This window comes from Sceloporus occidentalis, unplaced genomic scaffold, assembly GCF_023333645.1.
Source record: "Sceloporus occidentalis isolate IW3139 unplaced genomic scaffold, rSceOcc1.0.p SCAF_7, whole genome shotgun sequence".
In the NCBI taxonomy this organism is placed as follows: Eukaryota; Metazoa; Chordata; class Lepidosauria; order Squamata; family Phrynosomatidae; genus Sceloporus; species Sceloporus occidentalis.
The window spans coordinates 21,375,371-21,393,799 of NW_028316987.1; the positions used below are offsets into that span (position 1 = coordinate 21,375,371).

Below are 18,429 nucleotides of genomic sequence, written 5' to 3' on the forward strand. Positions count from 1 at the left end.
AAAATTGTAAAAGTTTTGAACTATTTTATATATATGGTGCTTTGGGTCCCTTTTGGGATACAGGGGGCATATAAATGAAATGAGTGAATAAATAAATACATAAATGTAACTTTGGCTTAAGTGCCCCAAAGACACCAGGTCCCACCTAATCTTAGACGCTAAGCAGCGTTAGAACTGATTACTACTTGAATGGGAGACCATCAATGGATACAAGGTGCTGTAGGTTATATTTCAGAGAAAGGAACTAACAGAACCATCTCTGAGGATTCCTTACTTAAGAAAACCCTATGAAATTCATAGGGTCAATGTAAGTTGATAGGTGACTGGAAGGCACATGCACACATTTCAGTGGGCGGGTTTTGGGAGAAGACCTAGGAGAGCATCATACTAGGGCCAATTCCACAACAGTTGTCCTATTGGAAGATAACAGAAGCATGGTGCTATAACAATCTATAGTTCTGCACAGTCACACAATCATGGTATAACAACAAAATAAAAATGAAACAAAAACATAGTCACATTCCGCATACTGTACAAAAGCCAATTGTGTTCCCCTATCATTAGTATATCGTCATTGGATGTTTTGTGCATATCTCATTATCACACGACTGTGCATGTCTGAAAAATATGGTTCCGTTCCAAACAGAACAAAATAAAATTTCTGTATTTAACAACATGGTATATATCCAGTTCACATTAAACAGTGCCCTATACCTCAAAGAAGACAGAAATCTACTCCAGAAACAATCCTAGCAACGAGAGCGATTTGCCTGTGCCAAAGTGCAGTCTGGGAAAAGCTCCCCAATAGTGCTCCCTGATAGCATGAATGCATCATTATTAGCTTCTGTACATTCACAATAGCGAGAATTAAGCACTACTGGCAAACCATTCACGGGGTTTCCCTATTAATAAGAAGTTACAGGACAGTTCCAGGTTATTCCAGGTGAAGTACTGGATGAGCATGACATTGTGTGAAAATTTTTGTGCAATCACGCTGTAATGACGGGAGCATTCTGTTTTTCTCCCATTATACACTATGCTATTGGGAATGGGAACATATAAATTTTAAAATATGACAAGGAAAAAAATTGTTTCTGACTCAAAACTTGTATTCCAAAGAGACACACATACAGTTGCTGCAGCCTCATTCTGACTAAATAGTAAATAGTCAGTGAAATGGGTAAAAACTAAATTCCCTCCGCCACCTAATTTTTGGACTTATTCTGTTTCACTTTCAGCCAAATCCACTTCACTTTGGCCACATCCACTTCTAACCCCACATCTTTTCCATAATTGGAATTTAGCTTCTGGTTGGAAAAAAAAAAAGACACCTCACCAGTTGTAGATGAGGAGATTGTAATCAGGTTCATGGTTACAGGGGGCATACTATTGACTGGTGGTCCATTTTTTGGTACAATTCAAATATAATTTATAGATTATAACTTATAAAGTTATACAGATCAGTCTTGGGTATCTGGATGACCATCTCATGTAAGCCTGCCCAAACACTTAATATCTTTGGAGGAGGTGCTTCTCTCAGTCCTACCACCTTCAAAAATACATATGGTAGAAATGTAGAAGTTTTTTTCAATAGGTCCCAGGGAGCAGCTGCACTTCACACTATTTAAAAATATAATTTTTCAAAGCCAGAAGTAGACAACCAGCAATTTCCTGTTCTGTTTAGCAGATGGGATCTTTGTGAAGTTTGTGAAGCTCCCAGTAAGTGCAAAGGGATAAAATTGGTGCATGGCCCCATCATTAATGCCCACTGTGCTGTACATCAAGATTATCCGCAGAAGCTGCAGAGGTTGCTCTAACATAATCTGTGATGTGTTGAGTGGCTCCTGGTTGCAGAATGCTCCCCACTACCATGCACATTTGTCCTGGTACTTCTTCCACATCCTTTTAGCACGTGGGAAGGACTTCTTTATTTCCTCAGATCTGAAATCCTCTGTACATTGCTTTTATGTTATTCGGTATTTAATTCCTATGACTGCCTTTATATTATTCTTTTAAATGGTGTTTAGCATTCTTCTTTTAATGTTTTCATTTTAATTTGTTATAATTTTAACCTTTCATAAGCCACCTTAGTTAGCTGTGGAAAGGTAAAGTGTAAATCAAATAAATAAATAAAGGGTATTCACTAGTGCAGCGAACACAGTTCTCTTTATTCAGGAGATATTGTCCTTGTAGAACCAATGACCTTTAAAATGCAGGTTTTATGGCAGTTCTTTTTCCTGTGATCATATTGCATAGTATCTCATTTCAAGCTTTTAAAATAGAACGATTGCAGACTTTTGCCTGACTGCAGAGATTGCATTACATTTTATTTGACAAAGAAAGCTAAAAGATGCAAACCTTCTTTCTTCAGTCCAGAGTTTTGTAATTTAGATGTATAGAGGCCACAAAGTAGGTACAGTTTCATGCCAGAACCACAAAGATCGATTGAACATACTTAATTGGTCCTTATCTTGCAGTTATACTCTAACACTTCTTTTGAAGAACATTCTAAAAGGATACAATTGCAGCATTTTTGAAGCAGTTTGGGTGTACAGTTACCAATTTCTCTTATCTCTTCCTTCAGCCCTCCCCGTTGAACATAATATTCTGCATTGCTCACAATGAACATGTTAGAGATTTTTATAGTTGATTCACAACTGAATCCACTTCCAATCCAAACGAGAGTAAGCCTGTTGAAATCTGTCAGGGTTATATAGCTAGTGACAAACACATCCTGTTCTTTTCACTGGTCTCCTCCAAAGGGTTTAAAATCAGATTTAGTCCTCAGGTCTGTGAAAATGCCAAATTCACAGATTTAAAAGACTGCACAGCAGACTACTGTTGGTGGGTAATACCCAAAATGTTAACCCTCGATGCATCACCAAGAATGTTATATTATGGAAGAACTACTTTGGGGGGGGGGGGGGTCACACATTCCCTGTTGATTTTTTATTTTTAAGTCAAACCATACATAATAAACTGCTTTGGAACATTACCTCAGTTCCAGAAGAGATTTACCTGGGAAGCTGATGTTCAGAAAAACTAATATGACACCCAAAACAATGCAGTTGTTCTGATTAACTGCCATCAAGTCGACTTAGTTATATGATAGCCCTATGAGTGAGAGACCACCAAGTCACCTTATAGATTAAGTCTATGCTTCTATAATGTTGTCTTCCTCTTTTCCTATGCCTTCTACCTTACGAAGCATTACTGTCTTTTCTTATCCTGCATGATTTTTAAACACCTTTTGTCTGATAAAGCAGCCAGTGCAGCTTTGAAAGCTTGCATGATATATTTTGTGCATTTCAGTCTGCCAATAAAGTACCACTCTTTAGTAGATTTCACATTTTGTTGTATTTTAACGGAAAAAAATGGCTTAACTGCCCAGGTTTTCCTTGGTTGCTAATCGAGACAAATATATGCCTAGGACTTCCCTGGCTTCTGAGAAGTGGCACAGGTCCTCAGGGGCTTAGTTTCTTGGTCTTGGTGATGAAACTAAGAAGGTATTAATTACTTAAGCAATCTGCCAGACCAGATACATCAATGGGCTTCCTGTTTTCTGGATTGCAATGCCCTGGAAAAAGATGTAGCCCTCAAAAGGTATTATGGGTATCAATCATTTTAGTTGTAGTACAGGAAAAAAATGGATACTGAAAGGCAGCTAAATGCCTGATACAGGGGAAAAAAGAAAAGAATGGCACCCTTCATGGTTGTAAAAAATTATTCCTTAGCATTCTCTGCACTCATCTTGTACTGGGTATTTTTGAAGTCCTTAATATCTTGGGCCTTAACATGCAATCTATATCTGTTATTTTGATGAGTAAAGGTAGAGCATTTAGAGCATATTAATATGTGCTTTTGTGGAGTTACAGTCAATATGTGACAAGATCAGTATGTGTATATATATATATGTGTGTGTGTATATGTGTGTGTGTATATATATATATATATGCGTGTGTGTGTGGCCATTAGTAGTGGTAATCCTATATATATATATATATATATATATATATATATATAATTATCACTACTGTCATGTCCCATCATCAGTAATGGCCACATCGGCTGGTTTCCCAGATTTTGGCATGCTCTCCATACATAGGAACAAAATCAAAGGTAGGAAAATCAAACTAAGTGAAATTTACTGATTGCATTGAAGATTTGAGTCTTTGCTTCCACTATACCCCCCCTTTGTGATCTTGTAGCAAAATAAACAGAAATGACCACTTTTTATCCTAAGAAAAAACCCTATTTCAACTAGTTTTGGTACAAAGAAAATGGTAATTCTTTTTATTTCTGCTCGCCAGAAAGCTGGTGGTGGCACTCAGTCCTTGCTTGAGACATAGTCGGAGGTCATGTACATAGAGAAGTATTCTTGGGATTTGAATTCAACTGCTCTCTCATAAAAGTATGGTTATTGTGCTGGTTGTTTCCAATAGCCACAATCTGAACAGATTCCAAACTTCAAAAATCAAAGAAAATTATGCTTTATTAATATGTGGACTTTTAACATTTTCTTTTCAGCTTTGAAAGAAGGGAAGAATGGTTATGGGTGGACACAGGCAAGCCCAGTTCTTATATAAGTTCATATTGTAAAATTTCCCCATATATCTGGACTGGCAGACCAAAGCCCTCAAATATGATTGCAGATTTGGGGGCTAGTCCCACCCTCCATGCTGAAAGAGGTCTAGTCTGAATACTTTGACCAAATATTTATGTAGACGCATTGGGTTAGATCTAGACCAGAGTTGCAGGGACACCTGGTGCAGGGACGCTGCTGGTTTTCTGAATGCTAAGAAACTCTTGACAAGAAGAATCCTGGACTTATGGGAATCTTTGCAGTTCAGAACTTGTTCTGTGCAATATTCACACATAGTTGTTTTGTGCAGGAAATAGGATTTTCGTTGTAGGAAAAAGCACTTTCTGTGTGAAAAATCCCTGTACAGATAATGTTGTTTTCCTCACAGAAAAAGTAATTGGGAATCTATTCTGTGTAAAATTTGCACATAGTTGATTTGCATAGGAAATTGCATTTTCTACACATGAAATAGAGTTGTCTGTATGGCTGTTAATATTTCTGTGTTGAAATATTTTCCATGCAGCAAAGGCTGTTTTTTACACAGGAAATGCTTATTTCTGCACAACCAAATTCTGTACATTTTGCACAGAAAAAAATGCAAAAGTGCAAACAGCATTTGAAACCGGTGTGGTTTTCTAAGGCTATTTTGTTGATATCTTTGAGAAGAAACTTGGTAAAGAATTACATCCCTAGTACGTGTGTGAGTTTGTGTCTGTCTCTGAGCATTCGTGCGCACATACACATTCTCCATTGTTCTTTTGACTGTTCTATTGTAAACAATCCTTCAATGAAATAGAATGCACTGAATCAGAATTTTCTTAATCTGAAATGAAATTGAGAAATAGTGCAGTGAGTGAGTGAGTGAGTGAGTGAGTGAGTGAAGCTGAAGGCTTTAGTTTTACCCCAGCAAAACTGTTGATATAAAATATATCAGATATAGCTCTTTTTAGGTATGCTTCCTTAAAAATAAGTTCTTTCAAGTGTTTATCATCATCATCATCATCATCCCACCTTACTCCCAAACTTGGGACAGAAGACAGTTTACAATTTAAAAGGAACCATATGGCTAAAAACATATAAAAAGTGAACATTAAAATGCAATTAAACATTTTAAAACTCTCTCTCTTTTATAAGCCTGTCAGAATAAAAAGGGTTTTGCCTGGCAACAGGACAGTAAGGAGGGGGCTGTTCTGGCTTTTCTCAGAAGGGAGTTTCAGAGTTTAGGGACATCCACTGATAAGGCCATCTAATATTCCCATGAATCATGCTTGTGATGGTGATGGGACTGAAAGAAGGTCCTCTCCTGATCTCAGGGCCCAGGTATTTTTAGTTGAATTTATAAGAAATATATGCTGTTTTCTTTGCATTACTACAAATATTTTGATAAAATATTTTTATATAAAGATTTGAATATGATTGAAAATAACATTTAAACCAAATGGAGCATTGTTGGAGTCCAAATGCTAAAACTGCCCTCATTTAGCAACAGTCCTTTAGCTATGAAAGCATATCTGCAGTTAAGACGCTGGTCATGTCTCTCTGCCAAGTTAAAGGGTAGCAGTTCTGCATTTACCATGCATTGCTCTGAGTTTATAAGCTGCTTAACAAGGAGATCTTACCTATTTGACAAGTCCTTATGGTATGCAGTGTTACAAAGGGATTTCTTTTTCTTCCTCTAAACTAATAGTTATCCTGATTTTGTTTTGATTTCTTCTCCTGTTCTACAGCACCATCACCAATCACAAATGTTAAGAAAGGGAAAGTCGCCAAAAATAGCATCTCACTCTCCTGGCAGGAACCAGATCGACCGAATGGCATCATCTTGGAGTATGAAATCAAATATTTTGAAAAGGTGCGACAATCCTGTTGTGAGGCTCTCTGAACTGTCTTTGATTTCTGCCCTGCTCCATTCAGTTAGAATTACAATATCTGTTCCAAAGCAGTGGAGTAATTGCTATGTATAATTCAATATCAAATTGATTACACTGTAACTGATTAGGAAATCTTGATGCGTGCTTGTACAGACATTTCTTTCATCTATGTTTCAAGTGTGTTGGACAAATACATTAACATTTTTCATCAGTTCTATCACCAGCCTTAAGTACATTAAAATGAAGAAGGGTTACATTGCAATCCTACCCATGTCTTTGCAGGAGTAAGTCCTGTTGAATTCATAGTGGCTTACTTCCAGGCATGTGTCTATAGGTTTGCAGCCCAATCAGCCAAGATGAAGGGGCACATGGAAAATAATATTATTATTGCTTTCCAGAATGCCTAGCAATCTCAGAATGTTCAAAATAGGTCAAATGGATTATTTTTAGTATAATCCTTATGATACGCACATAAGGCTGTGGTGAAAGTGGCTTGCTTAAGGCTTCCTGGTGAGCTCCTGACAGAGAAAAGATTCAAACTGGGAAGTTTTGTAATTAGCCACTTAGCCTTTGATAGATGTTATTTTGTCAAAAAAGTTCCAAAACATCAGGACATTATCATTAACTGCACTATGATGTTTTAATCGTTTATACAGCATTGACTGTTCTTACTTCCTTTAACTAATAATGAAGAATTGTACATTGGTTGTGGGCTCTGCAAATTCTCTTTTGCAGACCTCTCTTTTAGAGAACCCCACCTATTTTGCCACACAAATCTAAATTTATGTCCTTCAAATAAGCCATTTTGCTTTGACCTGTTTAAATTTATGGTAGAGATATGTCCTTAGCTATGTAGACTGAACCCTAGTGAATTCATTTAAGTCAAATGCATGCAGCTTTTTGTTGAATTTCTCACTCCTAAAAAATCAAAGTGAAGGTTGAAGTAATATAAACTGTAGCCTTCATGTCTTGGGTCCAGATTATTTGAAAAACCACATCTCTTTTCAGAATAACATTAAGCTGGCACTTTTCTAGTTTTTCACTTCGGATTTCTTGTCTTTATTTAGAATGATAGGAATGTGTACTTTGCCACTATTTTTAGTTGCAGCAGGACCCTTTCTATTTTGTGTTATTGTGATTTTGCACTGACATGCACTGGTCACCTAAGGAAGAAAAATGAACTGAAGACATACAGTTCTTATATAATAAACATACTCTTAGGATGTATCTACAGAAATAATCCATTTTGATACCACTTTTAACTGCCATGCCTCAATGCTGTGGAATTCTGGGAACTGTGGTTTTGTGAGACATTTAGCTTTCTCTGTCAAAGAGATGTAGTGCCACAACAAAATACAGTTCCCAGAATTCTGTAGAACTGAGTCATGGCAGTTAAAGTGGTGTCAAATTGGATATTTCTATAGTGCAGATGCAGCCTGAGATATTCTTCAGGGTAAACTGGAATGTAACTTGAGCAGAATGGATAACAAGAGAGAGCAAACTCATGGAAGAATAACAATATTGGAAGAACTAATTTATTATTATTTGAGGAACATTTGATTAATTGTGATCTTGCAACAAAGCCCCATGAACATGAAGGAATACAAATGGCCAGTTTACACACCCTCAAAAAATTTTAAATGGATAATATGGATATAATCTTTTCATTAGCCCATTGGTGACTTTAGTTTCTTGTGGATTTTTTGAGCTTTGACGGCATGTTCTAGAAGAGTTTATTCCTGTCGTTTTACCAGCAGATGGAGGCGAGTGGAGTATATATACTGTTGGTTGAGAGTGTTTATGTACGGTAGATGCTGGCAAAACGTCATGAATAAACCCTTCTAGAATCATAGAATCATAGAAGGCCATCCAGCCTCCATTTGAAGACCTCCAAGGAGGGAGACTCCACTACACTCCGAGGGAGTTTGTTCCACTGTCGAACAGCCCTTACTGTCAGGAAGTTCCTCCTAATGTTGAGGTGGAATCTCTTTTCCTGCAGCTTGCATCCATTGCACAAAAACTATGGATGCCGGCTGTGGAATCCTTCAACTTCCCACTGGTGGCTGTTCCTCATCAAGTGGTGAGAAAATTGTCATGCCTGTTTTCCAGGATTCCTCTGCCCCTTCACAAGCAATCATGTTAGGCTGGAAGCTGCTTCTCTGTAGTATGATTGCACACTGCTGTCCACTGTATTTCCATGAAGCAAACAAACTAGCAGGTCCATTGTACTTGCCCTATAGAGAAGTTATTGATTGGATGAAAAAATTCCATTCAGTTGGCTCTACCTGTGTGGCTGTGTCACTCACATAATGGCATGGAGCATTACAACCTGGGAAAATTGACTCCATGTTCCTTTTGATGCTTGTGAACAAGAGTGCACTCAGATGCAGAAAATGTGTATTGGTAGGACAATACAGATGACTGGCATACCTTCTGTTACATGCTTGCTGTGATATTTCCCATTTAGCAAATGATCACTTGTATTTATACTATGGGCCTTATCCTATGGAGGAAGCAAGTGTCATTAAATTGTGATAATAATGGGAGTTTCTGTTATTATCCAAGGACACGCCCATTACTGTTTACAGACAGGACATGAATGGGATAAGCATGTGGGGATGTGATAATCTTCCCCCTGATTGCTCTGTTAGCATGATTTAATGATAATTTAATGATACTTGCCTCTCATGTGATAAAATCCATTGTTTATAAGAGAGGGGGGAAAGTACAGTTATGTCCTTGGACACCAATCATGCAGCACCTGAAAGTCCCTTCCAGTCTCACTATGCCTTTAAAAACATTTGGCATGATTTTAAGGTAGATTGTGCCCAAAACAACATAGAGAGCCCCCTCAACCCCACAAAAATGTGCAAAAATACAACTCACTCCCTGATCCTCCTGTGCCAAAATACCTCTGATGTTGTTTTAGTCCCTCTGAAAATGGTGACAGAAGGTGATGCAATATCACTTCCAGTCATTATTTCTATAGGGGCTGTAAACAAAATTGAAGTATTTTGGTGTATTGTGGGAGTGCTGTCTTAGGGAAAGGCAATTGGCCCAGTAGCTGTATAGTAACCCATTAAAATATTAAAAAGGTGGAATGGACATGAGAATAAAAAATTGATTCTTTTACTGGTCCTGGGGACACAGTACAGTTAAAACATGTAGGGCCCATACAGACAGGCCAAAATAAAGCTGCTTCGGGTCACTTTAGAGGTATGCTGTTTAAATGACACACACATCTTAAGAGGCCAGAAGCTGCACTAAAGCTGTGCTCCAGTCCTTAGGATTGGAGCATGGCTTTAGTGCAGCTTCTGGCCTCTTAGGACACATGCATCATTTAAGCAGCATACCTCCAAAGTAACCCGAAGCAGCTTTATTTTGGCCTGTCTGTATAGGCCTGTACTTACTTAATATATTGCAGCCACATGTTAATTATAAGGTAGTCTGGGATAATTTTTCTGATTTCATTGAGAATGGAGGGCTTGTTACTTGGAGATTCAGATCCTCAAAATTAATTTATGTGTTGTTCAGTATTTATTTCTCTTCACGAAAATATGTTTTAACAAGTGCCTTGATAAGAAGTATTAAGTTAATGGTTTGAATTGGCTGTTAATGTAAGTAAACTTCCTTACATTTAAAGTTAACACATCCATGTGATGGGCATAAATTATTATTTTTAAAGCAATTTAAATGTGTTGATAGGTAACATAAGCATTTCATTGATTATCAGTGATAATCAATGCCCAATTTTCTTTGCCCAAGAAAATAAGAATCTTTGGAGGTCTTTAAACAGAGGCTGGATGGCCATCTGTCGGGGATGCTTTGATTTAGATTTCCTGCATGGCAGGGGGTTGGACTGGATGGCCCTTGTGGTCTCTTCCAACTCTATGATTCTATGATTCTATGAAAGCAATACCTTTTAGAGTTTAGCCCACCCACACCAGTTCATCATTATGCAAGCTGTTTCCTTGCTGTATGATTGCCTGCCACTGGGAAGCATATGTCGCTTAAACAATCGGATGGGCTGGGCTACTTTTAGGAATTCCCACTTTTTCATTGGTGGGGTGAGTGGAAAACAATGACATAGTAGTCCTTGTCTAATCTACTCTTAATTTACACAGAAACAAACACCACTATTTAAACCACATGAAAGCAAATACCACACTGCTTAGTTTTTATGAGGAGAACCATGTCAGCCTAGAATTCTCTGCATGAGGTTTGATTGGATGCATTTAACTGAACTATTGAAGACAGAATCTTAGGAAAGGTTGTATATTTGATTTCCGAGTGGGACTGAACAATGTAAGTAGCAAACAAGCCATCCTATCTCTAGTTGTTTTCCTCCATTTGGCTTTGTAAATTCCCATTCCTCCCCACTCCACAAAGCAAGTGAAGGAAGTGCTTTCCAAATACTGATATGTGTCAAGTATCAGATGATAGTCCAGCTCAATGTGACGTTTAAGAGATCACAAACAAGAAGCTGACACTGGAGTATCCAGTGCTGTTCCTGCAAAAGAATAGCCACCAAGTTTGTACTTGCTGTTTACACATTTTACTTCTCTGTGTATGTGTATGTGTGTGTGTGTGTATGTGAATGCATCAAAAAGGATCAAGAGACCAGCTATACCATCATCAAATCCAAGGAGACAAAAATTACTGCAGATGGCTTGAAACCCGCCTCAGCATATGTCTTCCAGATCCGAGCACGCACCGCAGCAGGGTATGGTGGCTTCAGCCGGAGATTTGAGTTTGAAACCAGCCCAGTGTGTAAGTCATTTTAATTACTGTCTGTCCGTGTCTCTGTAATGGTTATGAGAAAAGATCAGCAGATCAATATCTTTGCAGGGGACTTGTCAGCCTGCATTTCATCCCTCTCGCTCTGTCTCGCCTGAGTCCTTCCTGGCCTGGTGTGTTCAGGCACATCAGTTATTAGTTCAGTTAGTTAGGTTAACCCATTGTCCTCTAGTTCTTTTCTCAAACTTGGAACATCTCCAAAACTTGTTAAATAGCTTCTTTTCTCATAGTACTGAACTGTTTCAATCCTTCCTCCCCCTTGTTTTTACTGTTCAGCACCAATTGTTTGTGGACAGCTGGTCTGACAAGTAAAGAAAGCAAAGTAGATGTGTGCCTGGGCATTACTTCTTTAACAGAAAATTTGGTACCAGAGAAGAGAAATAACATGGAATGCATAGGGATAGGTTCCTACACTAGAAAGAAGAAGAGCAGTACTATATGTTTAATTAAACTTTCCATTCAAAGCAAACAATATGTCCATATGAAATACACCAGCCAGGGCAGGTGAGCCTTGCATAAGTACACAAAAACATTTTGGATCCTTGAGAGTCCAAGCTTCTTCCAAAATGCATCTAGCAGTGATTTTTTTTCTGTTTCATTAGCCTTCATTTCATATAATGATTTACTTTTTGGTGGTCAAACTTATAGAACTATGCTTTGTTAAAATGATTAGGGTTGCTGGTCAGGCATGGAAAAATAACAATATTGGAGGAACTAATTGATTATTATTGGAGGAACATTTGATTAATTGTGATTTTGCAACAAAACCCCATGAACATGAAGGAATACAAATGGCCAGTTTACACACCCTCAAATTTTTTTAAATGGATGATCTTTTTTTTTTTCTTGGTCTGTTTTGCTGTTCAGCATGCTCCATAAGGGATTCTGTAGACAGCTGCTGTTTACTTCATTTGTTATCAAATGGAAACATACAATTACAGTGGAATCCACTCAGTTAAACTTTTGTTGCATTGTTTACTGAAGACACTGATGCAACCTGATATTAACATTTTAAATTTCTCCAGCCCTTCTTTACCATCTTCCCTGTGCTAATGCTACTAAAAATGTTCAGCTAGACAGAAGACAAGAAAGAAAAGGGGAGTGAGAAGGATGTAAAAAGCAGCTTCTTTGTTAATTGAGGTATACCTGTATTGCCAAATGAAAGGTTCTATATGAACTATATTTAAATATCTGTGAAAACAAAGGAAGTTGAGGGCTTCCAAATATGACATGGCAGAAAATCTGGGTGCATACCTGATGGACATCAAGCTGTCAGTCCTGGTTTACTGCTCTGAGAGGGATTTTATGATCCATTTTTGATTATGTTATGTACTTGAATTTGGGTGCAGTGGACACTGATATTAAGATTGCTATTAAGGCATGGGAAGATGTTCGTGTGTCTTTTCATTGGAGATTATCAGAAAGGGGACAAAACATCTTTGTATCCTTTTCCCAGTCTCACAGTGCGATGGTGAGAAGATTTTCATACGCACTTATCCGGACATTATCTTGTCCAGAAAGCGTGATTGACTGCAAACTACATCACACAGATCCTGTCATTGTCCCATCATTGTCCCATCAGTGAAGTGGCATTGCCTGGCATTTTGCATTAACAGAAGTGTGTGTTAATGTAATGCCGCTTCAATGACAGGACAATAGTGCTGCAATCTGAAAGCCTTTTGCAGGATCACAGTCAAAGATGAGATAAAGATGGCGGAGCAACCCATCCTTATTTCATCCTCATATGATAATTTCCTTAGACAGTGTTACAGCGTCTACATTTTCCTGCAACACTGCTTGTTTATGAAGGATTTTCATATTGACTGATCTATAAATTGGCATCACACATGAGTACTGTGTCTTGGAAATATTTTCACCAATCTGGTTTGTGAATGCTATCTCATTCCTTACTTCTGATAATGTATTTTGGTTTCCCTAAAAAAATTAATCTATAGACTAAATTTAACATATGTGCCAACTAAAACCCATCCACTGTAGTAAATGGAACTTATGTAGGTGTTGCTAGGGGTGTAAATCTTCATAAATTTCATTCTTACAAGAACAAATAATTTCTCATTTCTTCCTTCACTGTGAGCATGTCTTTGAAAACAGTGCAGTTTTTGAATACTGTTCACTAATCCGGAACTATTCTGTGCCAAAAAGGTATGCAAAGAAAATGGTATTTTATACACAGAAAACAAGCACAAAGACAGCATTGTAGAAACTGGTCTTCTGCATAGAAATATTATTTTCTTTGCCAATTTCTTTTCTGTACAGGAAACCTCTTTTCTTTGCAGAAATTTTGTTTTCTCTAAAGAAACAATTTCCACATGAATTTTTGATACATACCATAATAAGTCCTAAATGGCACAAATTCATCTTGCCAATGCTTCCTGAAATTCAGGAAACATATTTTGAACTGTTTTCCTTTTTTTCTTTTAGACAAATATTTTTTCCTTCTCTAGAGGTGACTAAAAACTCCCAGTCATTTCAGTGTGTCTACTCTATCTGTAACTGACATTATATTTAATCCTGTCAGGGTTATGTTATTATTATGGATGCCCTTAAAGGATGTTAATATTATTATTATGAATGTCCTTAAAGAAGCCAAGGAAATATTTAGATTTGAAAAATTCAAAATTTGATGAAGTTTTGTTAAGAGATTTCACCACCTTCCTACATTTCCCCCCTAAAGCAGCACCTGCCCCTTGAATATATTTCCCAGGCTCCCTTTATTTTCAAACACTTTGGAAAGAAACAGTCACCTTTCAGAATGCAGTTAATGACTTTGAAATGTTTTGTTCAGCTTGGAGAAAGGGAATTTGAATTAAATCTTCTTTTCGTCAGTTAGATTAAGGTAGAAAGCTAGCCTGTTACTCTTGACATATCTATTAAATATTGCTGATGAAGTGTGAAATATGGGGACAAGTCTCACCAAAAATTAATGGACTAATGTGATTTAGGGGGGAAAAATTGAGAGGATCGCTCAGCCCTGTCCTCCAAACATAGCTCTGGAGTGTTTTGTAGCTTTTCCCAAGAAGATGTCATCTTTTCTGTTTTTGGTTGCTGCCATACCAGGAGGAGGAGGAGGAGGAGGAAGCGGTAGCTGTATCTTTCTAGATGCTAGAACCATTACATTAAAATAATCTATTCGCAAAAATGTCTTGAGTTAGCTCTGATAAAGACATATGTCATGTCATGACAACATTATAATCAGTAGAGAAATAAGAACAACAACTTCATTTTGCAAGCCCAGCATGTTGTATCAGATGTACTGTTTATTATACTGGAAACACCTCCTTCTATTGCACAAAGACTTTCTCAAGAGATTAAATGTTTTCTACTATCATAGGGTTAGGAGGCTTCTTTACTAGATAGATGCAAATACAATGGTCAGAGGGTGGTGTTTTCTGACTTTGAGTGGCAAATGGAAACTGTCTCTGTTTAATGGTTTGTGTTCCCACTCAGCATGGCCATGGGAAGGCTACATTTTGTCAAGCAAATCTTTATGCAACACCCCAGATATAAACACCACAACCACAACACTGTTACTGGCTTTCCTCCAATGCTGTATTACCATTTTTGAATAGTACTGGTGAAGCAGCTTGTGAAATGGCAAAATATAATGTGATATGTTTTAAGCAGGAATTGCTTTCTTTAGTATTAAAAGAAATTTAAATATGAGCCCGTGTCCAAGTCTGTTCTTATCTGGGAGATTTTATCTGCGAAAAAGTCATTAAATGCATCACAGCAGGCTTTAGTTGGTTCTAATAGAGGGTTTAGGGTGGAGGGCATCTGAGTTATCAAATACAGTGCGCCCTTGCCTTATGCAGGGATCTGTTCCGGACCCCTCTGTGTAAGGCAAATAGCTCATATACTCGAGCCCCATTGAAAATAATGGGGCTCGTGCATGACGTGCAGCATGGCATGGACACCATGGGCTCATGCACCATTCAACCTCTGTTACACGGCTTTCATCGTAAGCTGAAAGCTATGTAAGCTAAAAGCTGCGTATGACAGGGCACACTGTACCCCCTTCTGCAAGTATTTCTCCATATACCTTCAGCACAGGAGGGGAGCATGAATGCAGGTCAGTGAGTGAGCAAAATTCCACCCTATCACAATCTGGAATGATCCAGAATGTCCAGAATAGTAACCAGAATATTACAGTTGCCTCATTTGAGTGGGAACTTTACACTCTACTGGCATGGAACAGGATATTGGCTGTGTTTCTTTACAACTTTGCAGATGACAATATGTTGGAATGTCTATATTGGAACCCTGCTTCTGTGAGAAAATAGACATTAGGACATTGCTTCCCAGGTCACCTGATGTGCGTGACCAGCAGTCCTCACAACCACCACTCCCATTGTGCCAGGGAATGACTCCATGTTTATGCCCATGGGGTACCATTGTTCATTCTTTCCAAGAAAGCTGCCAGGAACCAGTAGCCAACAGTCCAGGGAGCACCACTTTGTGTAGCACTGCTCTAGAAGAATAAAATGCTCCATTGGAGTGCAAGAGGATTAAGTCACTATAATGAGGAAAAACTGTCCCTTTTCTTTAACATATTTTGGTTGTTAAATTTCACTTGCCACCAGTATTTATGTGCACACGGCATACCTATTTCAATTTGTTTAGATGACATGCTTATTACATTTTCATACTATTTCTATTCAGGAAAGATTTTATAATGGAATAAATTCCTTTCATTTCCCTGTTGAATAGAAACTCATTTTCTATGTTTATCTTCTGAATTTAGATTGATCTTTCGTTGATTATTGTTTGCCTTTAGCTCTCATCATCTATTCTCTTTATTAAAAAATACTGTCAGTTTCCTGTTTTAAATGCATGTTACCTTTTAAAAATGAAATAGAGTTTAAAGGAATGACAGACAGCAACAAAGTCAGTGAACAGGCTAATATAGATGAAAAGGCTTAGTGATGCAAACATCAGTGTAATAAAAATTATCTATTGAATTATTTCATATTAGATTATTTATCAATCCTGTTCTATAAGTAGAAACATAACTGTCTTTTGCTGCCAAATAAATCTCTATTATAAATTTTGGATGCTGCAGAAAAGTTTCTAATTTAGTGTGGTTGCATTATATGTCAGGTTATTTATAAATAACCTGCTGGCATTTCAGCACAATTGGTCTGTTGCCTTTCTAACCTTAAACTTAAGAACAAAATACCCATAATTTTAATGTTCCTACTATGTCAGACATAGATATGTTTATAGTCATTAGCCTTGTTTTTGATTTTTTTTAATAGAGACAGCAAATCATTCTAATGAGTATTCCTTGAGTGCAAACCTTTACCTGCCTTCTTTGAAGTGAGGTCCTTTGGGATCCAGTGGGGCGTATTTCTAATTAAACATGCATAGGACCAAAAGTATTTCTCATGAAATTAAAGAACTAGTTTTAGCAAGTACGTTGGAACAACTAAACACAGGCCTGTTACAGGCTGCCAAAATAAAGCTGCTTCGGGTCTCTTTGGAGGTATGCTATTTAAATGGTGCATGCATCCTAAGAATCCGAAAGCTGCACCAAAAGTTGCACTCCGGTGCTTAGGAATGCAGTATGGCTTTGGTGCGACCTCCGGACTCTTAGGACCCATGCATCCTTTAAATAGCATACCTCCAAAGAGACCCGAAGCAGCTTTATTCTGGCAGTCTGTAACAGGCCACAGTCTGGGTTATAAAATGGTGTGCTGCTGAAGTTCTCTTCAGCTGGGAAAGAATTCTGGTTGGAACAGATTGTATCTATTTGAATCAGAAGGGAAGAGGGCAGAGATATTCTAATATTCAGTGGTCTCTGGGGGTGGCCCCCGATAGCACAGTCTAATTGCAATTATTCATAAATACTTTTTGGAATTACATTCCACCTAGAGATAATAAACCTATCAGAGCTGTCTATAAATCTGTAGTGCTAATTAGAACTTTAGTTGACAGTACAGGCTTTGCTATTTAAAGTACACATCCAATCATTATGAAAGTATAACAGTGGATTAAAATATAGTCCAGCACTGTTGAAATGATGAATTATTGCACTGATATTTAAAACAACAGTGTGGCTTTAAATCCCACAGTAAAATAATAATTAGTAAGTTATGAGTTTCCATTTAATATGGGATTGCTATTCTTTCATTTCCCTGTACTTAATACTGTAATATGAGGGATCTCTTCTCTTTCCAATTCAGTCTGTAAGTAAATAGCTTTTGTTTTTGATTGTGTACATTTTTGTCAACATTTATGTACTTTTGTTAGTGAAAATGCAGCCACCAGAAAGAACAGAAAGTCACTGCTATCTAGAGATGGAACAAATATTGTTAAAATAATTTTAAATATGGTAGAATATGTTGTTTATTGAGTGTCAAGAAATCCTTATTAGGAGAATCTTGGACTGTGGAGTGTCTACGGATTGGGCCCTAGTATGGATAGAATTTGCACATTATTGTTTTGTTCAAAAAACAGCATTTCCTATCCAGAAAGTAATATTCCTATGCAAAAATATTATGTCTGACATGCAGAAAATGCTGCTTTCTGTGAGGGGAAACCACTCACAAATTTGACATAGAATAAGACGGATATAGCATTTTCTGCACAGGAAATAGCATTTTCTGTGTAAAAAATATTTATGTTAAGAAAACTGTGGGTTTTTTTGCACACAAGCACAAAATATTTTTGAATGCTTAATAATTCTCAATTTGTGAATAGTTTTTTTAAAACTGCACAATTTGTGAAGATTTTGTCACAGAAGGAAGAAAATTGCTAAAGCTATCATTGCTTTCTTTCAGAAGAAAATAATTGATGAATTACATCCCTGCTTCTATGGTGATCATAATAAAAAGCAGTAGTATCTCCTTCTCATATGGCGGACCACTTTGGGAAAAGGCGCAGTAACTCTTCCTTCTTGTATTCCTGATTCACCAGATGTACAGTGCACCTGCTTCATGCGGTGGCTTTCAGTTTACGCTGAAAGCCATGCAACATACAAAAAATGGTGTGTGTGCCCGTGGCATGCTTGCTGCTGCATGCACAAACCCCATTATTTTGAATGGGGCTTGAGCATACACAGAACTTGCCTTACGCAGGAGGCCGGAACGGATCCCCCATGTAAGGCAAGGGCACACTGTAATTATTCCCCAAGAATATTTAAACAAAACATTTAAAACG

The 18,429-nt window shown here is 37.6% G+C and overlaps 1 protein-coding gene across 7 annotated transcripts in view; it reads left to right on the forward strand.

Annotated features, from left to right (window-relative positions):
- Nucleotides 1-18,429, forward strand: part of EPHA5 (EPH receptor A5) — a 289,060-nt gene that overhangs the window by 200,492 nt on the left and 70,139 nt on the right. For all 7 annotated transcript variants that reach the window (XM_089532330.1, XM_089532332.1, XM_089532331.1 and 4 more), the window contains exons 6-7: nt 6,310-6,434; nt 11,064-11,223. In XM_089532330.1, the coding sequence (XP_089388456.1) occupies nt 6,310-6,434; nt 11,064-11,223 (285 nt within the window). The remainder of the gene's footprint in view (nt 1-6,309; nt 6,435-11,063; nt 11,224-18,429) is intronic.